The sequence below is a fragment of the Falco punctatus genome (genome assembly GCF_963210335.1).
Source record: "Falco punctatus genome assembly, chromosome: 9".
In the NCBI taxonomy this organism is placed as follows: Eukaryota; Metazoa; Chordata; class Aves; order Falconiformes; family Falconidae; genus Falco; species Falco punctatus.
The window spans coordinates 16,384,195-16,399,712 of record NC_137589.1 but is presented as its reverse complement, the minus strand read 5'-3'; the positions used below and the strand labels follow the sequence as shown (position 1 = coordinate 16,399,712).

Here is a 15,518-nt window from a genome sequence, read left to right as displayed (position 1 = left end):
GCGCTTCTGAAGATGGGACGTGAGAAGTGAAAGGCCTTTACTCTGCCCTGCCTGTCAGAGCAGGCCTCAGGAAGATGTGTCAGGCTCCTCTCCCCATGATGCACAGCTCTGACCTGATTCCCTGGACTGCTGAGCCCCAGGGAGAGCCCTTGACAATTTTTCGTGCGCATACCTTCAGGATTTGAGCCTTACTGCTCCAGGACATGTCTATGGAGCAGACAGGTATCACAGAGTTACCCCATGCTACTCTGGAAGGAGCCTGCAGTGAACTCACCACCACCATCCCTGATCCCACTTGGGTATCTTATCACCACACCTCCGCCTGGAGCACAGACATACCTTGGGAACTGGCGATGGCTTGGCAGGATCAGGCTCATCTGTCTTCGAAAGACACTCACCCACGGGCCCCTCCCCATGGCAGAAAGTAAGGGATACTCACCAAGGTCAGCCTTTTCCTTCAGGATATCTTTGAAGTTCAAGCCGCTGTTGAGCGTGGATTGTCTGTATCTCATCAAGGCCTCCTTCTGCCCATTCTTCCCGACATCCATTGGCTTGACTGGCTCAGCCCGGAAACCACACTTCCACTTGGAGAAATCGGACTGTGCCCATTTTGCCAAGTCCTCAAGCTTCACAGTGACTTTCTCTGAAACAGCAATAACTTCATCCTGCAAGAAGTGGTCAAATGAGAATAGGACACGTCATGTGGGCCGCCATGATGACTGATAAATCCGTAATGCCACCCCCCCACAGGCTACTGGAAAAGCCTGTCTTGCTGTTGGCAGATTAATTTTTTCATAATACAGAATAGCTAGTACTTGAATTATTCCTCCTGCCCTCTAAATGGAAATATTAGTTGTTTACTCGAAGCAAATACACATGATCTAAAGACAATTTCTGGGACTGGAGCAATGATCCTAAAAGGCATTTGAAATGCAGGTTGCCAAATCACATTCTGTAAAACCCAAAGCCTTGAGGGAAAGTTTGGTTTTTAGGTGCAATTAGCTGCAAATGTAAAAATTCATGGCTGAATGACTAATGGTTATAGCTAGTCCTGAAATAAATGGACTAAGTAAATCTCAGATTCTTGGAACTCTGACTCACCAAAAAATTCCTGTGTTTATGGTACATTTTCCCTTGGCTTATACACAAATATTGAATTTAACTTTTGTCCTAAAAATTAAATAAAACTGTGATGTAATCCCAAAAGAAATACTACATAAATGTTATGTGCTTCCCACCAAAAGAAACTTGCACATTCTCATGTTTCTTAAAACCTTTTTCAAGATCAGAACTGTAATTTTTTTTCCCTTCTTAAACATACATTCTAAGAAAAGCACTTAAACTTAGTTTAGCCTCCAGAATGTATACTCGAATTAAACAGCTCTAATTGCTGGATTTTATCCTTCCAGGAAACAATCAACTCCTCTCAGTCATGATGAATAAGCAGAATGTTTTATAGCTGACTCCAGTGAGCAGAGGCTCGAGAAAGCCTCCAAAAAATAAACAAACAAACATACACACATATCCAGCCAGATACATTCCAGATTTTTTAGTTAAAACAGCAGAAATAATTTATGTTGTAATGAGAGCTGGCTGCACCACCACACCTTTCACACCACATATTTCTAGCACTAAATAAGGTTACAGGTTCTTGAAATAGATAAACCAGAAACCAATTTTTCTCTCAAATAAACACAAGTATTTGCAAAGGGTAGAGAAATTCTTTGAGTTATTAAACAAAGAGAAAAGCACGATTGATTCTCTCTCTGTGTTTTTTTTCTTCCCACTGAACACATTCCTCAGGAAATAAAATACTGCTCAATAGGAAAAAAAAAAAAAAAGCTTTATTGTGATAAGTTACACACAATACAAAACCTGAAGTATCTCTAGTAAAAAAGCAGATCTGATATTCCAGTCTCTCTTACATAATGCAAAATCATTTTATTAGCAGGCACCTTCATTACATTTAGTGCAATAACAAATATTTGGTCAGAAATGAACGGCATGCTTATATGCTAAGCAAGCTTGTAATAAAAATCTTTTCCTTTATCATTGCACAGCATAAGAACTTCCACCGAACAACAAACAATAACAGTGACGTTTTAAATCTCTGTTTATGACAAACGTCAATACTTTGTAAACAAGCGTTGGGTACTACAAAGTACAATTTCAATGGATGGCTTCACCCAATTTCATTACACCAGCCACTTGAAATAAAAAAGCTGTAGTTGCTATGCATTTTATAGCTATTACATGGCGATTATTAAATGTCAGCATGGAAAAAAAATAATACATATATATAAATTTCAGCCTGTCTGCAGACAGTCTCAGCAATTTCTGGATGAAGTCCTCTTTTAGGATGAATACCATCACCAGTGACTACACAATTTCTACACTACAGAAATCTATTTAACAGCAGTTTTAAAAAAACCCTGACTTGGAGATCAGACATGTTTTTGGTTAAAATATTATTTTCCAAATAGTTCTCATGATCAAATGATTATGATTTCAATTACTAGTTTCTTCATATCCTTTCCAAGAACTGGTATGACTAATTTTGGCTGGCATACAAAGTAAGCTGAGCAGACAATTTATTAACCAAAAGAAAAGTACAATCACTATTACATCATCAATGAATAAACTTGTTTTCGAGAATACAACCTTCACATACACGCACATGATGTGTACACAGGGAAAAAAAAGGAAGGAAAAAAAAAAAAAAAAAAAAAAAAAGAGGGGAAAAAAGAAAGAAACCCAACTGTAACGAGGGTGAGGCGATGCTGGTGCATTTGCTGGCTCTGCCCAGGCTGCCATGGAGCGGGGAATCAGAGAGGCAGGAGCAGGGGGAGAGGCAGCTTTTGGGGGGGTAGAGCACACCCCAAGCGTATGTATGCTTTCTGTGGCAGTGGCACAGCTGCAGCCATGAAAACACGTTTAGCATCGCCACACTGGTGTGAAGGGCTACGAAAAGACCCTACAGAAAGACAGTCAAGCGCTTGCCTCAGCCCTTCACAAAATGGCACCGGGACTCTAAATACCATGGCGCAAAGGGGCACCCAGAATGGCACCACAGGGTAGCTGAGAACGCAGCTGCAGTGAATGAGTATAAAATATAAAAGAAATTCAGGCTGTCACTGTGCCATGACAAGGGTTGTGGGCCAAACCCCCTGCATGCAGGCAGCGCTAGGCAATGGCCCCTCGTCAGGGCCGCCCCGTCACCCCTGCAGCAGCTGTGTCCCCAATGGCACCTGGTCCCCATCACCTCTGTGCCAGCCACGTCCCTAAGGGTGCCTGGATGGCCCCCAAATCAGCTGGGATGGCCTGAGGAGGGCGGCTGACCACAGGCCTCGTGCTCATGGCTGCCAGGCTGGGCTTTGTGCCATGACCGAGCAATGGCAGCACCCACCTCATGGCTGTCAGGCCAACAGGGCCCATCTCGCACCTGCTGTAACTGCAGCTCTACTGCCACCAGCCCCTCAAAAGCCAGAGCTGCTCCTAAGATTAAAGATGTTTAATCTTTAGGGGTCACCCTTAAGGAAGCAGGGCCAAGGCCGGGCCCGGCCTGCAGAGGCAACGGCTGCTGGACGAGACCGGGAGCACCCAGCCATCCTCCACACCAGCACTGGCCTCGTGTACCCCCTCATACCACCAGTGATCACCACAGCTGCACTAGCGAAACATGACTAAGCTCCCTTTTAGCCAGAAAACAGAAAAATCACCCTACATATTCCTGCCTTGGGTTGCCCTGCCCTACAGGCACTGGGACTGGGTAGACCTGTTCTCTCTCGCTGCTCATTTTTTGAGCCCTTGCTCATTTTGGGCCCAATTCAGAGACAAGCAGCCATGTCCTCCTCAGCTCCCCACACACCACAGCAGTCACAGATCGGACATGGTCCTCCATTGGGCACTGCTGCCCACACCAACCTTGCCAGCAAGAGACTGCATCTCCAGAGGCATTTTCACCCTGGCACTTCATCGTACAAACACTGTCACCCAGCAAAAGACGGCGGGTAGCTTCAGCCCTTCTTTCTGAGGAGCCTGAACTGTGGGCAGCTTCCAGAGAGGCTGTCTTCCCCACACCTCGATAGTCTGCTAATGCAAGAGGTCATCTGCCCCAAAGCCACCAAACAGAGGTCACCCAACTACTTCATCAGCTCTGGGATGTTGATGCGCCTTGCCAAGCTTTAACACATCCTGAAGCAACCTTTGCAAGCGCTCAGATCCAAACTATGAGCAAACTATGAGTAGCAGGGTTTTTTAATTACTGTTTTGGAGGAGGAGGTAACAAAAGGGTCCCTCTCCTCTTTTTTTTTTTTTTTTAAGCGAAAATGTCTCAGAGCCCTCATGTCACAAAAAAAGTTGCTTCAGGACCTGTGGGGCTCTGCCAGCCAGAGGAGCCCCCATAGCCATTCAATATCGACTGCTGCGCACCTACTGCCGCAGCCCTTCTAGAGAAACCTTTCAACGAGATGACAAAGCAATACAGATGTTGAATAAATAAAAACCAGGTACATGGTGACACATGACTAACAAACCTTTAGAAGATTAAAGAAATGTGCTGTATAACCTTCATGTCATTAATAATTATTTCTCTGTGTAAACATGAAAAACCACCCACGTCGCATACAGTGCGTATATAGATCTATACAAAAATCAACTCGTGTGTTAGCTGTGCTCTGAAGTGATATGTTTATGAGGTCTCCGTTGCATGTTTAAGTCTTTAATTGCAGTTTTTTTCCTGCTACAGCAAGATGAGGTTTGCAGGAGCAAACAGCCTGCGCCGATTTCAGCTCTGCTCAGGAATTAGATTTATCTTGGATGGGCCTTTTTGGATGCTGACCGACCAATGGCAATGCTTTTCCCAGCCACAAAGTTGTCTAAATCTCGAAATAAGCACTGACTATAAAAAGAGGCACTTTTTCTTCTGTTTCTATAAAAGCAGGTATCTAGTCAGCCTATAATTTTAGCACATCTTACAAGACTCCTGAGCAAAGTACAATACTTTCAACTATCAAGTGGGAAATGGGGAGATGGTTAAGAACGATGGTGATACAAACCCTTTTCATCCCTCTCTTGTTTTTTTTAAGAGCATATCAGATTTGCATTTTCAGACAAGTCGTCCAGGGAGAAAGGGACAGCATCTTCTTGAGAGCCGTTATGCTTAAATATTATGTCACTGTTGTCTAAGCAACCATCACAGCCTCCCGAAAGCACAGAATGCTATATTGCCTGACTCAGCAGATGGTTGAAATACTTACATTCAGGGAAAGAGGTCAGGTAGTTATAATAGTTTAAAGCAGATAATTATTTTTTAGAAGAAATATTAACTCTTACAAGGCAGGGAGTCACAGGGCAGCACAGGGAGGTCATACATCTTGATCGCACACCCGCATACGGTACGTCACAACTCCTCACTCATTGCCAATAACTAGGAAAGATTTATATTTTAGAGATGCTGAGGCAGCCTTAAAAGAATTACGGCAACTGAGATATCTCAAAATTTTGACGTGCTGAGACTGTTTTCACTCCAGTGCTTCCAGAGGTCATTTAAGGAATTCTGGAGGGCACGAGTGAGTGGAACACCTGCTTGGCTGTCTCCTAACATCAAATACGTGGCCTAGAGAGAAACAGGAGACGCACTGCAAAAAACTCTTGCCGACAATTACAGGAGACACTGCGTGTCATTTATCTGATCATTACGAATTGCATCAGAAAACATCTTCAAGTCTTTTTACTGAAACCTTTAGCACAGTAGATAGCTGGGGATGCATATTTTACAACCCAGTACATCGCCGATGAAAACACATTCATCCACAGGAGCAAAAAATACAGTGCGACTCTTACGGACTGCATTCACCGAGGATAATAGAACTGCGTATTTCATTTGGGCATAAAGGCATCTATTATTCTGGGCTTTTTTTACATTGCATGTATTCTCTAGTTTTTTGCGATTTAGGTGAAAAGGACCTTCCCATACCTTGCGCAACAACGCAATTCTCGTTCCAGGAATCTACTTCCCTGCTCTAAATCCCTTTGAGGAGCAGAAGGTCACATTTTGGAGGTGGAGAAAGGAAGGAGGGGGCTTATTTCCAATAAACACCTCTCCTGTAGCAATGCATTTACCTAGATGATTCAGGAAGTGCCATCATCCTTACTTGATGGCACAGTAAAACAAAAAAACTCTGTTAGCAGAGTCTATAGTCCAGAGCTCTTCTCTGTCACACAGATGCCAGCAGGGCTTTGGGACAGCAAGGGAAACCAGGTCACCTCAATTCAGCCCTAACCCATTTGCCAGAAGTTGCTCAGGAACGTGAACCCACCTCTCCAAAATCATCTCCTATAAGCAGCACTTCACCCAGGCCCTCCTCCAGCAACCACATTCAGCCCTAAGGGGCAGAGAATGTTTGTACCAGACTGCCTTGCTCTCAGAGACTTTCTCCAGAATAAGAAAGTCCCATCTCCCTGCTGCCTGCTGTGGACTGGGGGTATACACGGGGGTTTTTAAGACTGCAGGATCGCAGACTACCTCAAAAATTGGCTGCACCATAGAAAAGGGCCCTGTTCAGCCTCCCTACACAGCATATGAAGGACTTTCCTGTCATTCACTCCCTTATTACCTGTTGCTCTTCCAGTACAACCTTTCTAAGGAGGCTGCAGACCTGGGGAGCTGGGGCACAGCTCTGGCAGGTGGAAAATGCTGCTCCTGCTCTGCAGGTGGAATCCCCAAGTGATGGGGAAGCCTCACAAGAGGCTCCAGTGCTTGGCATGGGCAGAGGCAGCTTTCTTTCCCCCTTTCTCTGCCCTGAGTGCCTCATTTGGTGCCACCTTCTCCAACATCTATCCCCTAGCCCTGGGTAGACAGAGGTGTCCCAAAGGATGCACGGAGTGGAACTGACTGCTGGGGCCTGGGCCCACAATACTTCCAGAGATGCCAGCACACAGAGACCACCACTCTCCACCCACAAACCTACCAGAGAGCCTTGAGAATGGAAACACATACAGCCCAGGAGTTTACCTGGCACACAAGAAAATTTTAAAGAGACCAAGGCAGAACCTTTCATCTGTTAATCCTTTGCTAATTACTTTAAAGGACTATAATGATCTCATTAAATTCAGGTGACGGGTATTTCCCCAGCCTAAGCACAGCCACACACAGCTGTCTGAAATTCATGCCAACAGAGAACACTACCTCCCAATGTGTTCACCCCTTCTGCCAGGGTCCAAAACCCAAAAGAGACCAAGATAAGGGACACAGGTGAAACACGTGAAGTCCTGTGATATTCACTTTCCCTTGTATTAGCAAGCAGCTTTTTCCTTTGTGTGACTCAGTATTTCCAAAGCCAGACACGCAACGTGCTGGGGCAGGGCAGCACTGTGTTTTTGTAGGATGCTTTGTGGGATACTGGTCCATCTGGGCCAGAAGCGGGGTGTGGAGATGGAGCGCACAGAGGGATGGCTGTGAGCAGCTAGACTTGACATTTCTACTGTGACCCTCCTCCTTCATTTCTGGGGTGTTTTTTTCTCCTTCCTCCCACTCCCAAGCAGAGGTTCAAATTGAATTTATATCTGTCATTGCAGATAGAAGTTCTGACCAAAGAGAAAATAGGCTTCAGTCAAAACGTTTTCGCGTCAGATAGCTCCAAGATCTCAAAGAGCTGTTTTAGTTTAGGCAAGTTGACAAGCAATTCATTCCTAATTTTGCCTACTACAGTTACAGTACGAAAAGCTTTCCTCATAGATTACATAATTATATTTTTCTTAACAAGGAGTACATTGCATTAGCAGGTTTAAATTATGCAAGCTTATTCTTTTGTCTTTTGTTATATTGTGTTCTATTGTGCTGGTAAAACAATATGTGCTTTAATTAGCAAATATCTGTAAATAATTTACTTGCTTTTCATACAGCAGAACAATGGAGCCAATTTTCACATACATCCACTGAGCATGTCTAGGGGGTTTCTTGCCAGAACCTTCCATTGTTCAGTATCTGTATCAATCTGCCCATCATTAGCAGCTAACGTTCAACAACCCAGGAAGACATTAAAGTTTTGGCCCCTGGGAGCAGCCCCAAGCCCCCTAAACCCGAGGCTATGCTTTGTAAAGAAAGATTAAAATATCCAGAAAATGAAAACAAACTCTTTTATTATCTATAACCCTGGCACCTTCGCATAGAAACATGGACGCCTGCCAAGCATTAAGGTCACTGGATTAATGCCATAAAATGCCGATGTTCATCTGACCTTCTGACTGCATTTTAGCTACAAAATAAAAAGCTCAACTTAATACGACACTATGAATCATGCGAGCGTCTAGGCTCTGCAGGGTTAACGCTGGGTGTGAACCCACACCGCGCGCGCACACACACACACACGCACAAAGAAAAAAGCTCTTAAATCAAGAGTGGATGACTGTTCGGAGACTTAAGGCATTGTTATTTTGAATGCGAATGAAAGGGCCAGAACAAGCATTGCAAGAATATTTCAATTATGTATTTCCCAGAACTACATCTCTGAGCAACTAATGCAAATATTGCTCCCATAGCAGTAGAACTTCTTCCCGAATAAAAGCATATAAGAGCTTGAATCAGAACATACTTTCTATATCATTCGCATATTGTTTGAATATTATTAAAAATGCAAAATCTATGTATGCGTTACTCTCCTGAGCAATACAGTAATTATGATTAAGGGACAAGCAGCACAAAAAGAGCCAATTTATCTTACTTGTGCTTAGGAATACTATTGTGTAACTAAGCAACTAAAGACAAAATATAGTCTAATTAATTCACTCCTATGCTTATTTAAAAGACACAATTAGAACATTTTTATTTTCCAGCCTGCACAGTATCTCAACATGCTTGAGGGTGTACCATGTGAGGCCTATTATTCTCCAAAGACAAGAGTTTAATGTTTAGTGCCACTGATCAGACTGGGAACAGCAACTCTAGAGAGCAGTGGGTGTATTTTACAGTCTGAATGTACTGGGAAGGGGAGGGAAAGGGAGGGGGGGGAATAAAAAAAAAAAAAAAGTGAATCTGCCTTAAATGACCAGATATGCCAGACTGCTGGCTAATGGCTAGCAACATGTGGCTTCTCTGAGTAATATCATTGCCCTCTCCTTCCTTTGCCAGCATATGTTACTGGTGGCGAGAGAGATAAAAATTATACAGAGTGGATATGCAATTACCAAAACCATGATATTTTATGACAAATGCCATTTCTCTAACACTGCTATTACAGTGCGCCTGATTTCCAAAGCTGAATTAATTTGAGCAAGTGTACATTGAAGATTGATGCTATTAGCCTGATTTTTAAAGCACCCTTTCATAATCATAATCTGCATGTTTGAAACGTGTTGTCATTACCAGTGTTGACAGATACGAGCATAAGGCACACACCGTGGAGACTAAAATGGGGCTGTTCTCATCTCAAGTAAGAGTGTACAGATTCCTATATCTCTCAAAAAAACCTATTACTGTCCAAAGGGAGTAGCATGTTTTTCAAGAGGGGTGGCAATTAAGGACTAGTGGCATATGACATCATGCCTGGGCCAGCCTGTGCTACCATTACATGCTGGAGTAGGACCTCCACACACGGAGAGCCCCTTGGAAACAAATGAGGCTTTCAAGGGATGCTGTGAGCATCTGTCCCAAAACGAAGACAGAACAAACCCACTGCCTCCCTTAACTTTCTGGAAGAATCTCTTCTGCAATTATAAATTACATACATTTATGGAGTGACTTTTTTTTTTTTTTCTTTCCCCCAATTAGTCTGAAAATGCAAAATACTGCTAGGGAAATAATTACAGGAAACTAGCTCTCTTCTCTCCTCTGTATGAGCAACGCTTACTCATGTAAATTACTTGCATGAGTAAGGATTATTTGCAAGGCGAAAAGCATTGCATCAGATCCCCAGTTTGGGAGAAGAGATGAAATCAACATGAGTTCGTAGTAAACTTAGCTGCTGCTGAATGAACCAAAGGCAGATCCCCGCTGACAGTCCAGCCCCAGCGGAAGCAACATTCACGACGCAGGGCAAGGCAGGGAATGTCATACCATGCAAAATGAATTAGTTGCTTGTTTGGTTTTTTTTTCAGGAATTGTACAGATCACATCAAACATCATCCCTGGATTTAACGAGCACTGGCTTTGAGATATATTTTTAAGCCCAGTCTAACTAATGCCAACACCTTTAAAAACATGAAAACACAAGGCACTAACAAGCATTTCACTCTAGAACTGCTGCTGCAAAGGTCAGATGTTCCACAGCCCCACGCTACCCCCTGGAGCAGAGAGGAGTAAATGAGCCGGAGGAGGGTTTGGCCAGGACCCCACGGCCTGCAGGGCTCAGTGACTGAGCCCACCACACACCCCCAAGTGCTGCGGGCCTAGGGTGCTGCATGAGGGGACTGGGCAGAGGCTTTCTGCCAGCAGGCAGCCAGCATCTACTTTGCACAGTCCGGTGCCAGAAAAGCTGGGGGGCTGCTTTCCACACGCTTCCCATGAAACCATTTCAGGCACAACAGCGTGCTCCTACAGCTGCTCCCTCCGGACCTTTGCAGCCCCCCAAACTTCCTCCTCTGAGCCCTGTGCGAGGCGCCTGCCATCACAAAGATCTTCCCATCCCAAGCAGGAGGTGACACAGGGGACCATGCCAGCCCAGAAGCGGCCAAGAAAACCAAGGCAAGGTGGCATCTTCCTCCAGCAAAACCAACACTTTCTCCATTTCGGTGGTGGCCCTCCCAGAAACAGAGGACAGCCACTTCTTCCTCACTGGAGGGAAGGGAGAGGAGGCTGTTCCCCCTCCAACCAGCACTGCCACCTGCTGCAGTGTTTGGGCTTGATGGTGAGGTCAGAGGCAGCACACCTGGGCCCCTGCGTTTTAAAAGCAGCAACGAAGTTTTCAGTGAAGTTGAGCAAAACTCTTCTAGCTCACCTCACACAGCATCCCCAATGGCACCATCGCTCTCACAAAAACATCTCCGCTGCTCCTGCGCAGGAAGACCCCTGGCCTGAGTGTGATGCCGGAGCTGGTCCCAGCCTCTCCATGCATGTCGCTCCAGAATGTGATGAGCATCACGGCCAGGAGCGCTCGTACCTGCAGCATGCGACCAATGCCATCCCACATTTGCCATCCACTGAAGACTCCCTAGGAAGCAGTCTCTGGCTGGCTCCTGGGGCCGAAGTAGAGTTTCTCTGCGGGCTTACAGGGATGCTGAGCCTTGGGCGGAGGGAGGGGTACCTCTGTGGAAGCGCACCTGGGCTTGAACCCTTTGCTGGGTCTGGGCCCCAGCACATGGAAACATCTGGTTTTAGCAGCAGTCAGGGTTATATTTAAATCTGGATGATGAATTCAGCTAGCTATAAAAAGACTTATATTTACACTTATCACTGATTAGCTCAAACATTTGGCAATCAGATAAAATACACCATCAGAAATCTCTGAGTAACAGAAGCATTACATATCCCCTCACTTCTCCTCCCTCCTCACAGCCACTAGCTGAATATTGTCATAGTGTCAATGCTGCTATTACAGAAAACACGCAGCGAGCTGCTTCTATTAATCATGCCACTAGCGCAGGTAGCTGCTAGCGACTGTGCCTAAATCTCCGCTGGGCTCGATCGCAAGCCAGCAATGCAACCACTAGCTCCCCTCACCAACAGTTTTATTGACAGCAAGAACCCCTGTCGCCCTTTGCCTCGAACATCACAGATTTGCACTATGTGTTTAAGCACTGGCTCGCTTCATCCCCACTCCCTGAATACAAGACAAGGTGTTTTACCCCGCCGGCAATCCCGCACCACGAAAAAGGTCTGCCCTGACGGCTATAAACCGCCTCTGACTCGAGAGCCGTGTCTCCTCCCGCAGAAGGAGCCCAGCTCAGAGTTAGGAAGCCTTGCGACCCCAGAGGCACTCTGCTGCCACTTTGGGGGCAGATGCTGATGTCATTTACATAAGGAACCATGACCGTGGGGTGGTTGGGTGGAAGAGCCGCCCAGCGCACCGATGAAGCCGGTTACCCCCACCCAGCCAGCGCGTCGCGAAGCGCCAGCCGGCACCCAGCCTTTTGTCTCTTGGCTGCCTCCGCGTCCCTGAGCGCAATTCGGATCATTCCAAACTATTAAAAATCGATAATAAAAAATCATTCCGATGTCTATAAACAAGTTAATAGAGTAAGTGAAAACAAAGTACATTTCTTAATGGGAGTGTTATGTTGCCCTCTCTAGGCCCTGGCTCTCAGTGCCGGTTTCTGTAGGCTCCCTGCCAGAGAAGTATCACTCAGAGCTGTTGCTGTTGCTGCTGCTGCTGCTGCTACTCTGCTAATGAATGACTAACTTAGGCCAGAGGGGAAATGACATCACCGGGGTGTAAAACACAACTGCATTAGGAAACTTTTTACCTGCTTTACATTTGTCATAATTATTCTACACAATACGACCAGCATTTGCATAATTTCAAGGCGTGCCATTATCTTAATTGAAAATTGTTTTCATATGGTTGAATAATGCAGAATGACATCAGTTAAAGCCCCAATGAAATGCACAAGTATAATCACACGGCTAATTACTAGCGGTGTTTGCATGTAAAAATAAATAAAATTGTGCATATTATTAGGAAGGTACATGCAGCTGAGAACTCTCGTACCAGAACAGTGTTTTACTCGTAATGGTAGGATTAATTTTCTCTGATGTTCCTACCACAGTAACATGAGCTGATCATTAAGGCGTATTAAAATGATTTGTGTCCCTTTCCCCACCCCCCTCCCTTCCAAATATCTTTCATTTTACACACGCGCGCACACACACACACACACACAAGACACACAGAGGCACAGTTTTAAATAGTCACCACGGGCAATTTCAGAGCATCCATTGCTCACTGTCATCTCCCTGATTCTTAGGAAAAGGCTCCCTTATCTCAGTGGCACGCACAGAAAATTAAAGTGAAGAGGTGGCAGCGAGCGAAGGTGGCTCTGAAACGCGTTTTGACTGTGTACGCATGTGTACGGGTACACGGCTACGTCGGCACCTATAGACACGCGTGCCTCCGAAAACAGCCCCTACAGACAGCAGACCCTCGTTGTACCTACAACCTGCCCCCCGCCCCAGCATCTCCAACAGAAGTTCCCCCAAAACACCTCGTGTGTATCGTCCTTGTCGTGCCCCCCCCCCCCCGCCCTCCCGCCCTCAGCCTGGTTTGCAGCCCCTCTCGGGGACCCTCTCCACCCCCGCAGCCCTCTCCGGATCCCTCGTCCTTCCCCCTCCCCGGACCACGGACCGTGCCGAAGCAATAAATCTGAAAAGCAAATAACGGGAGGGAGCGGAGACGGGGCGGGGGCAGCGGCCCGGGGCGGGGAGGGGGGGGGAGGCGCAACCTGCGCGGCTTCGCGGGCCCCCGCCGGGTGGTGCGGTGCGGTGCGGAGCCGCGGCGGGGCTGCGCGGGCGCCGGCGGTGGGTGCCGGCGCGCAGCGTGTTTGCGCCGGCCGCGCGGCGGCTCCGAAATACGCCCAGGCATATCTGCAAGTTATTTGAATGTATTATTCCCGTACCTGTCATTTATCACTTTATTCAACACGTCCCTGCCAGCTCAATAGCTTTTGATCTCTCTCTGCCTCCATTTCGTAATTTCCGCCCTCTTAAACATATCGAATACTAAAAAAAAAGCCCCGAACAATATCGAAATCCCCCCCCAACGCGGTTTTTTTTTTTTCTCTTTTCTGCGTGTTTTGGGCTTTTTTTGGGTTTTTTGTTTGCTGGTTAACGAAGCCGGAGGAGGGCAGGGCGAGCCCCGCACGCACTCCGCTGCCCGCCGGGCCGGGGGCGCCCCGCACCCCGACCCCCCCCCGCCCGCACGAGTTCCCGGGCACCGCGCACCGGAGCGCCCCGACGGCGCGGCCCCTCCGCGCTGCCCCGCCACGCGCAGTGGGGAGGGGGCCGCGGGGGGTGTGGGGGGGCCGCAGGGGGGAGAGCGAGGGGGTGGTAGCCGAGCCCGGGCATGCAGGTGGGGACGGGCGCGGGGACAGGCGCGGGGGTGGGGGGGCCGGCGCTGCGTTTACCACCTCGCCATGGTCACTGGTCCTGCCCTGGGGGGTGTCCTCGGGGAGAAAATAAAGTTTGGCGCTGGAGAGAAGTTGCCGGCTGGTGCGCTCCTCCCAGAGCAGCTGCAGCTCCGCGATGCAGGCGGGCTCCTCCGCGCGGCACCGCACGAAGAAGAAGTCGCCGAGGGAGAGGACCCGCGCCCGGCCGCCGCCGCGGCGCTGGAAGCGGAACGCCCTGTAGAAGACGTAGGGGCCGTGCGAGCCGCACGGGGCGCCGACCCACTGCGGGGAACAACAACACGGCAGCGGCATCAGCGCCGGCTCCGCGCCGCGCCGCGCAGCGCCGCGCAGGAGGAGGCAGGGCGGGCGGAGGCAGGGCGGGCGGGAGGGCGGTGGGGAGGGGAGGGGGCGCGCAGCGGCGCGGAGGCTCCGCGGCGGCGGGCGCGGGGCGGGGCGGGGCGCGCGGGGCGGCGCGGTACCTGCAGTGCGCTGCGCTCCATCGCGGCTCCGGCGTGATTGAACTCAACATTCTCCCAAACTTGTTGGCGTGAATGGAGCCCGGCAGGTCCTGGCAGGGCAAAGCCAGCCCCGCCGCCCGCCGCCCCCCGCCGCCGCCGCCCCCGCGCCGCCCCGCTGCCGCCGCCGCCCCCCGCCCCGCCGCGAGCGGCGACGCCCCCCCGCGCCGCCCGCCCCCCGCCCCGCCGCCCCGCCGACGCCCCGCCGCGCCCCGCCGACGCCGACGCCCGACGCCGGCCGGCCCCCCGACGCCCGACCCGGCCCGGCAAAAATGCCGCGGGGCGGCGGCGGGCCCCGGGGGGGCGGCGCGGGGGCGGCGGGGCGGCGGCGGGGGCAGCCGCGGCGCCCAGGGATTTTTGGGGGGCCGAAAGGGCGTGCGTGCGAGCTGCGAATCTGACAGGACCTGCCTGTATATGTCTAATATAAAGACCATTTCCTGCGGCGCGAGGGGCGCTGCTCGTCCCCGCGCGCGCCCGGCGGGGCCGCCGCGCTCCCACCGCCCGGCCCTGCGGAGCTGCGCGGAGCGGCGCGGAGAGCGAGGCCGCCCGCCCGCCCTCCCCCTCCCTCCCGGCGCGCCCGGCCGGCCGCCTCGGCGGCTCTCGGCGGGCGGCTTCGTCCTTAACGTATTTATCGGTTTTCCCCGGGAAAGGCGGAAAGTGGGTTATCGATTATATAAACACATCAATATTCATGCGCCGCCGCGCTGCGCGGAGAGGGGCGGCTCGGCCGGGGCGAACAACGAAACCGGGGGAGGGGGCGCGGGGAGGCGCGTCCCGCGGCGGCGGGGATGGGCGCGCTCCCTCCGCGCCCGCGGAGCGCGCAGCCGGGACGCGCCGGCCCCGCTAGTCAGCCGGCCGCCGCCGGAGCCGCCACCGCGGGAGGGGGATGGCTCCGCGGGCGCGGAGGGGCGCGGGGAGACGGGAAGGGCGGCTCCGCGCCCCGCGCTGGGGGCCGGCCTCTCACCT

At 49.7% G+C, this 15,518-nt stretch overlaps 1 protein-coding gene across 6 annotated transcripts in view; it reads right to left on the bottom strand.

Moving 5' to 3' along the window:
* The window catches only part of ARID5B (AT-rich interaction domain 5B), a 124,136-nt gene extending 109,494 nt beyond the window's left edge, over positions 1-14,642 (bottom strand). For 2 of the 6 annotated variants that reach the window (XM_080402752.1, XM_080402753.1), the window contains exons 1-3: positions 14,517-14,642; positions 14,056-14,319; positions 440-665 (exon numbers count right to left, since the gene is read on the bottom strand). In XM_080402752.1, the coding sequence (XP_080258878.1) occupies positions 440-665; positions 14,056-14,319; positions 14,517-14,537 (511 nt within the window). In that variant the 5' untranslated portion in view covers positions 14,538-14,642. Of the gene's footprint in view, positions 1-439; positions 666-14,055; positions 14,450-14,516 lie in introns of those variants that run through there. The other 4 variants (XM_080402749.1, XM_080402754.1, XM_080402750.1 and 1 more) reach the window with 4 other exon arrangements.
* Positions 14,643-15,518: the final 876 nt, after the last annotated feature.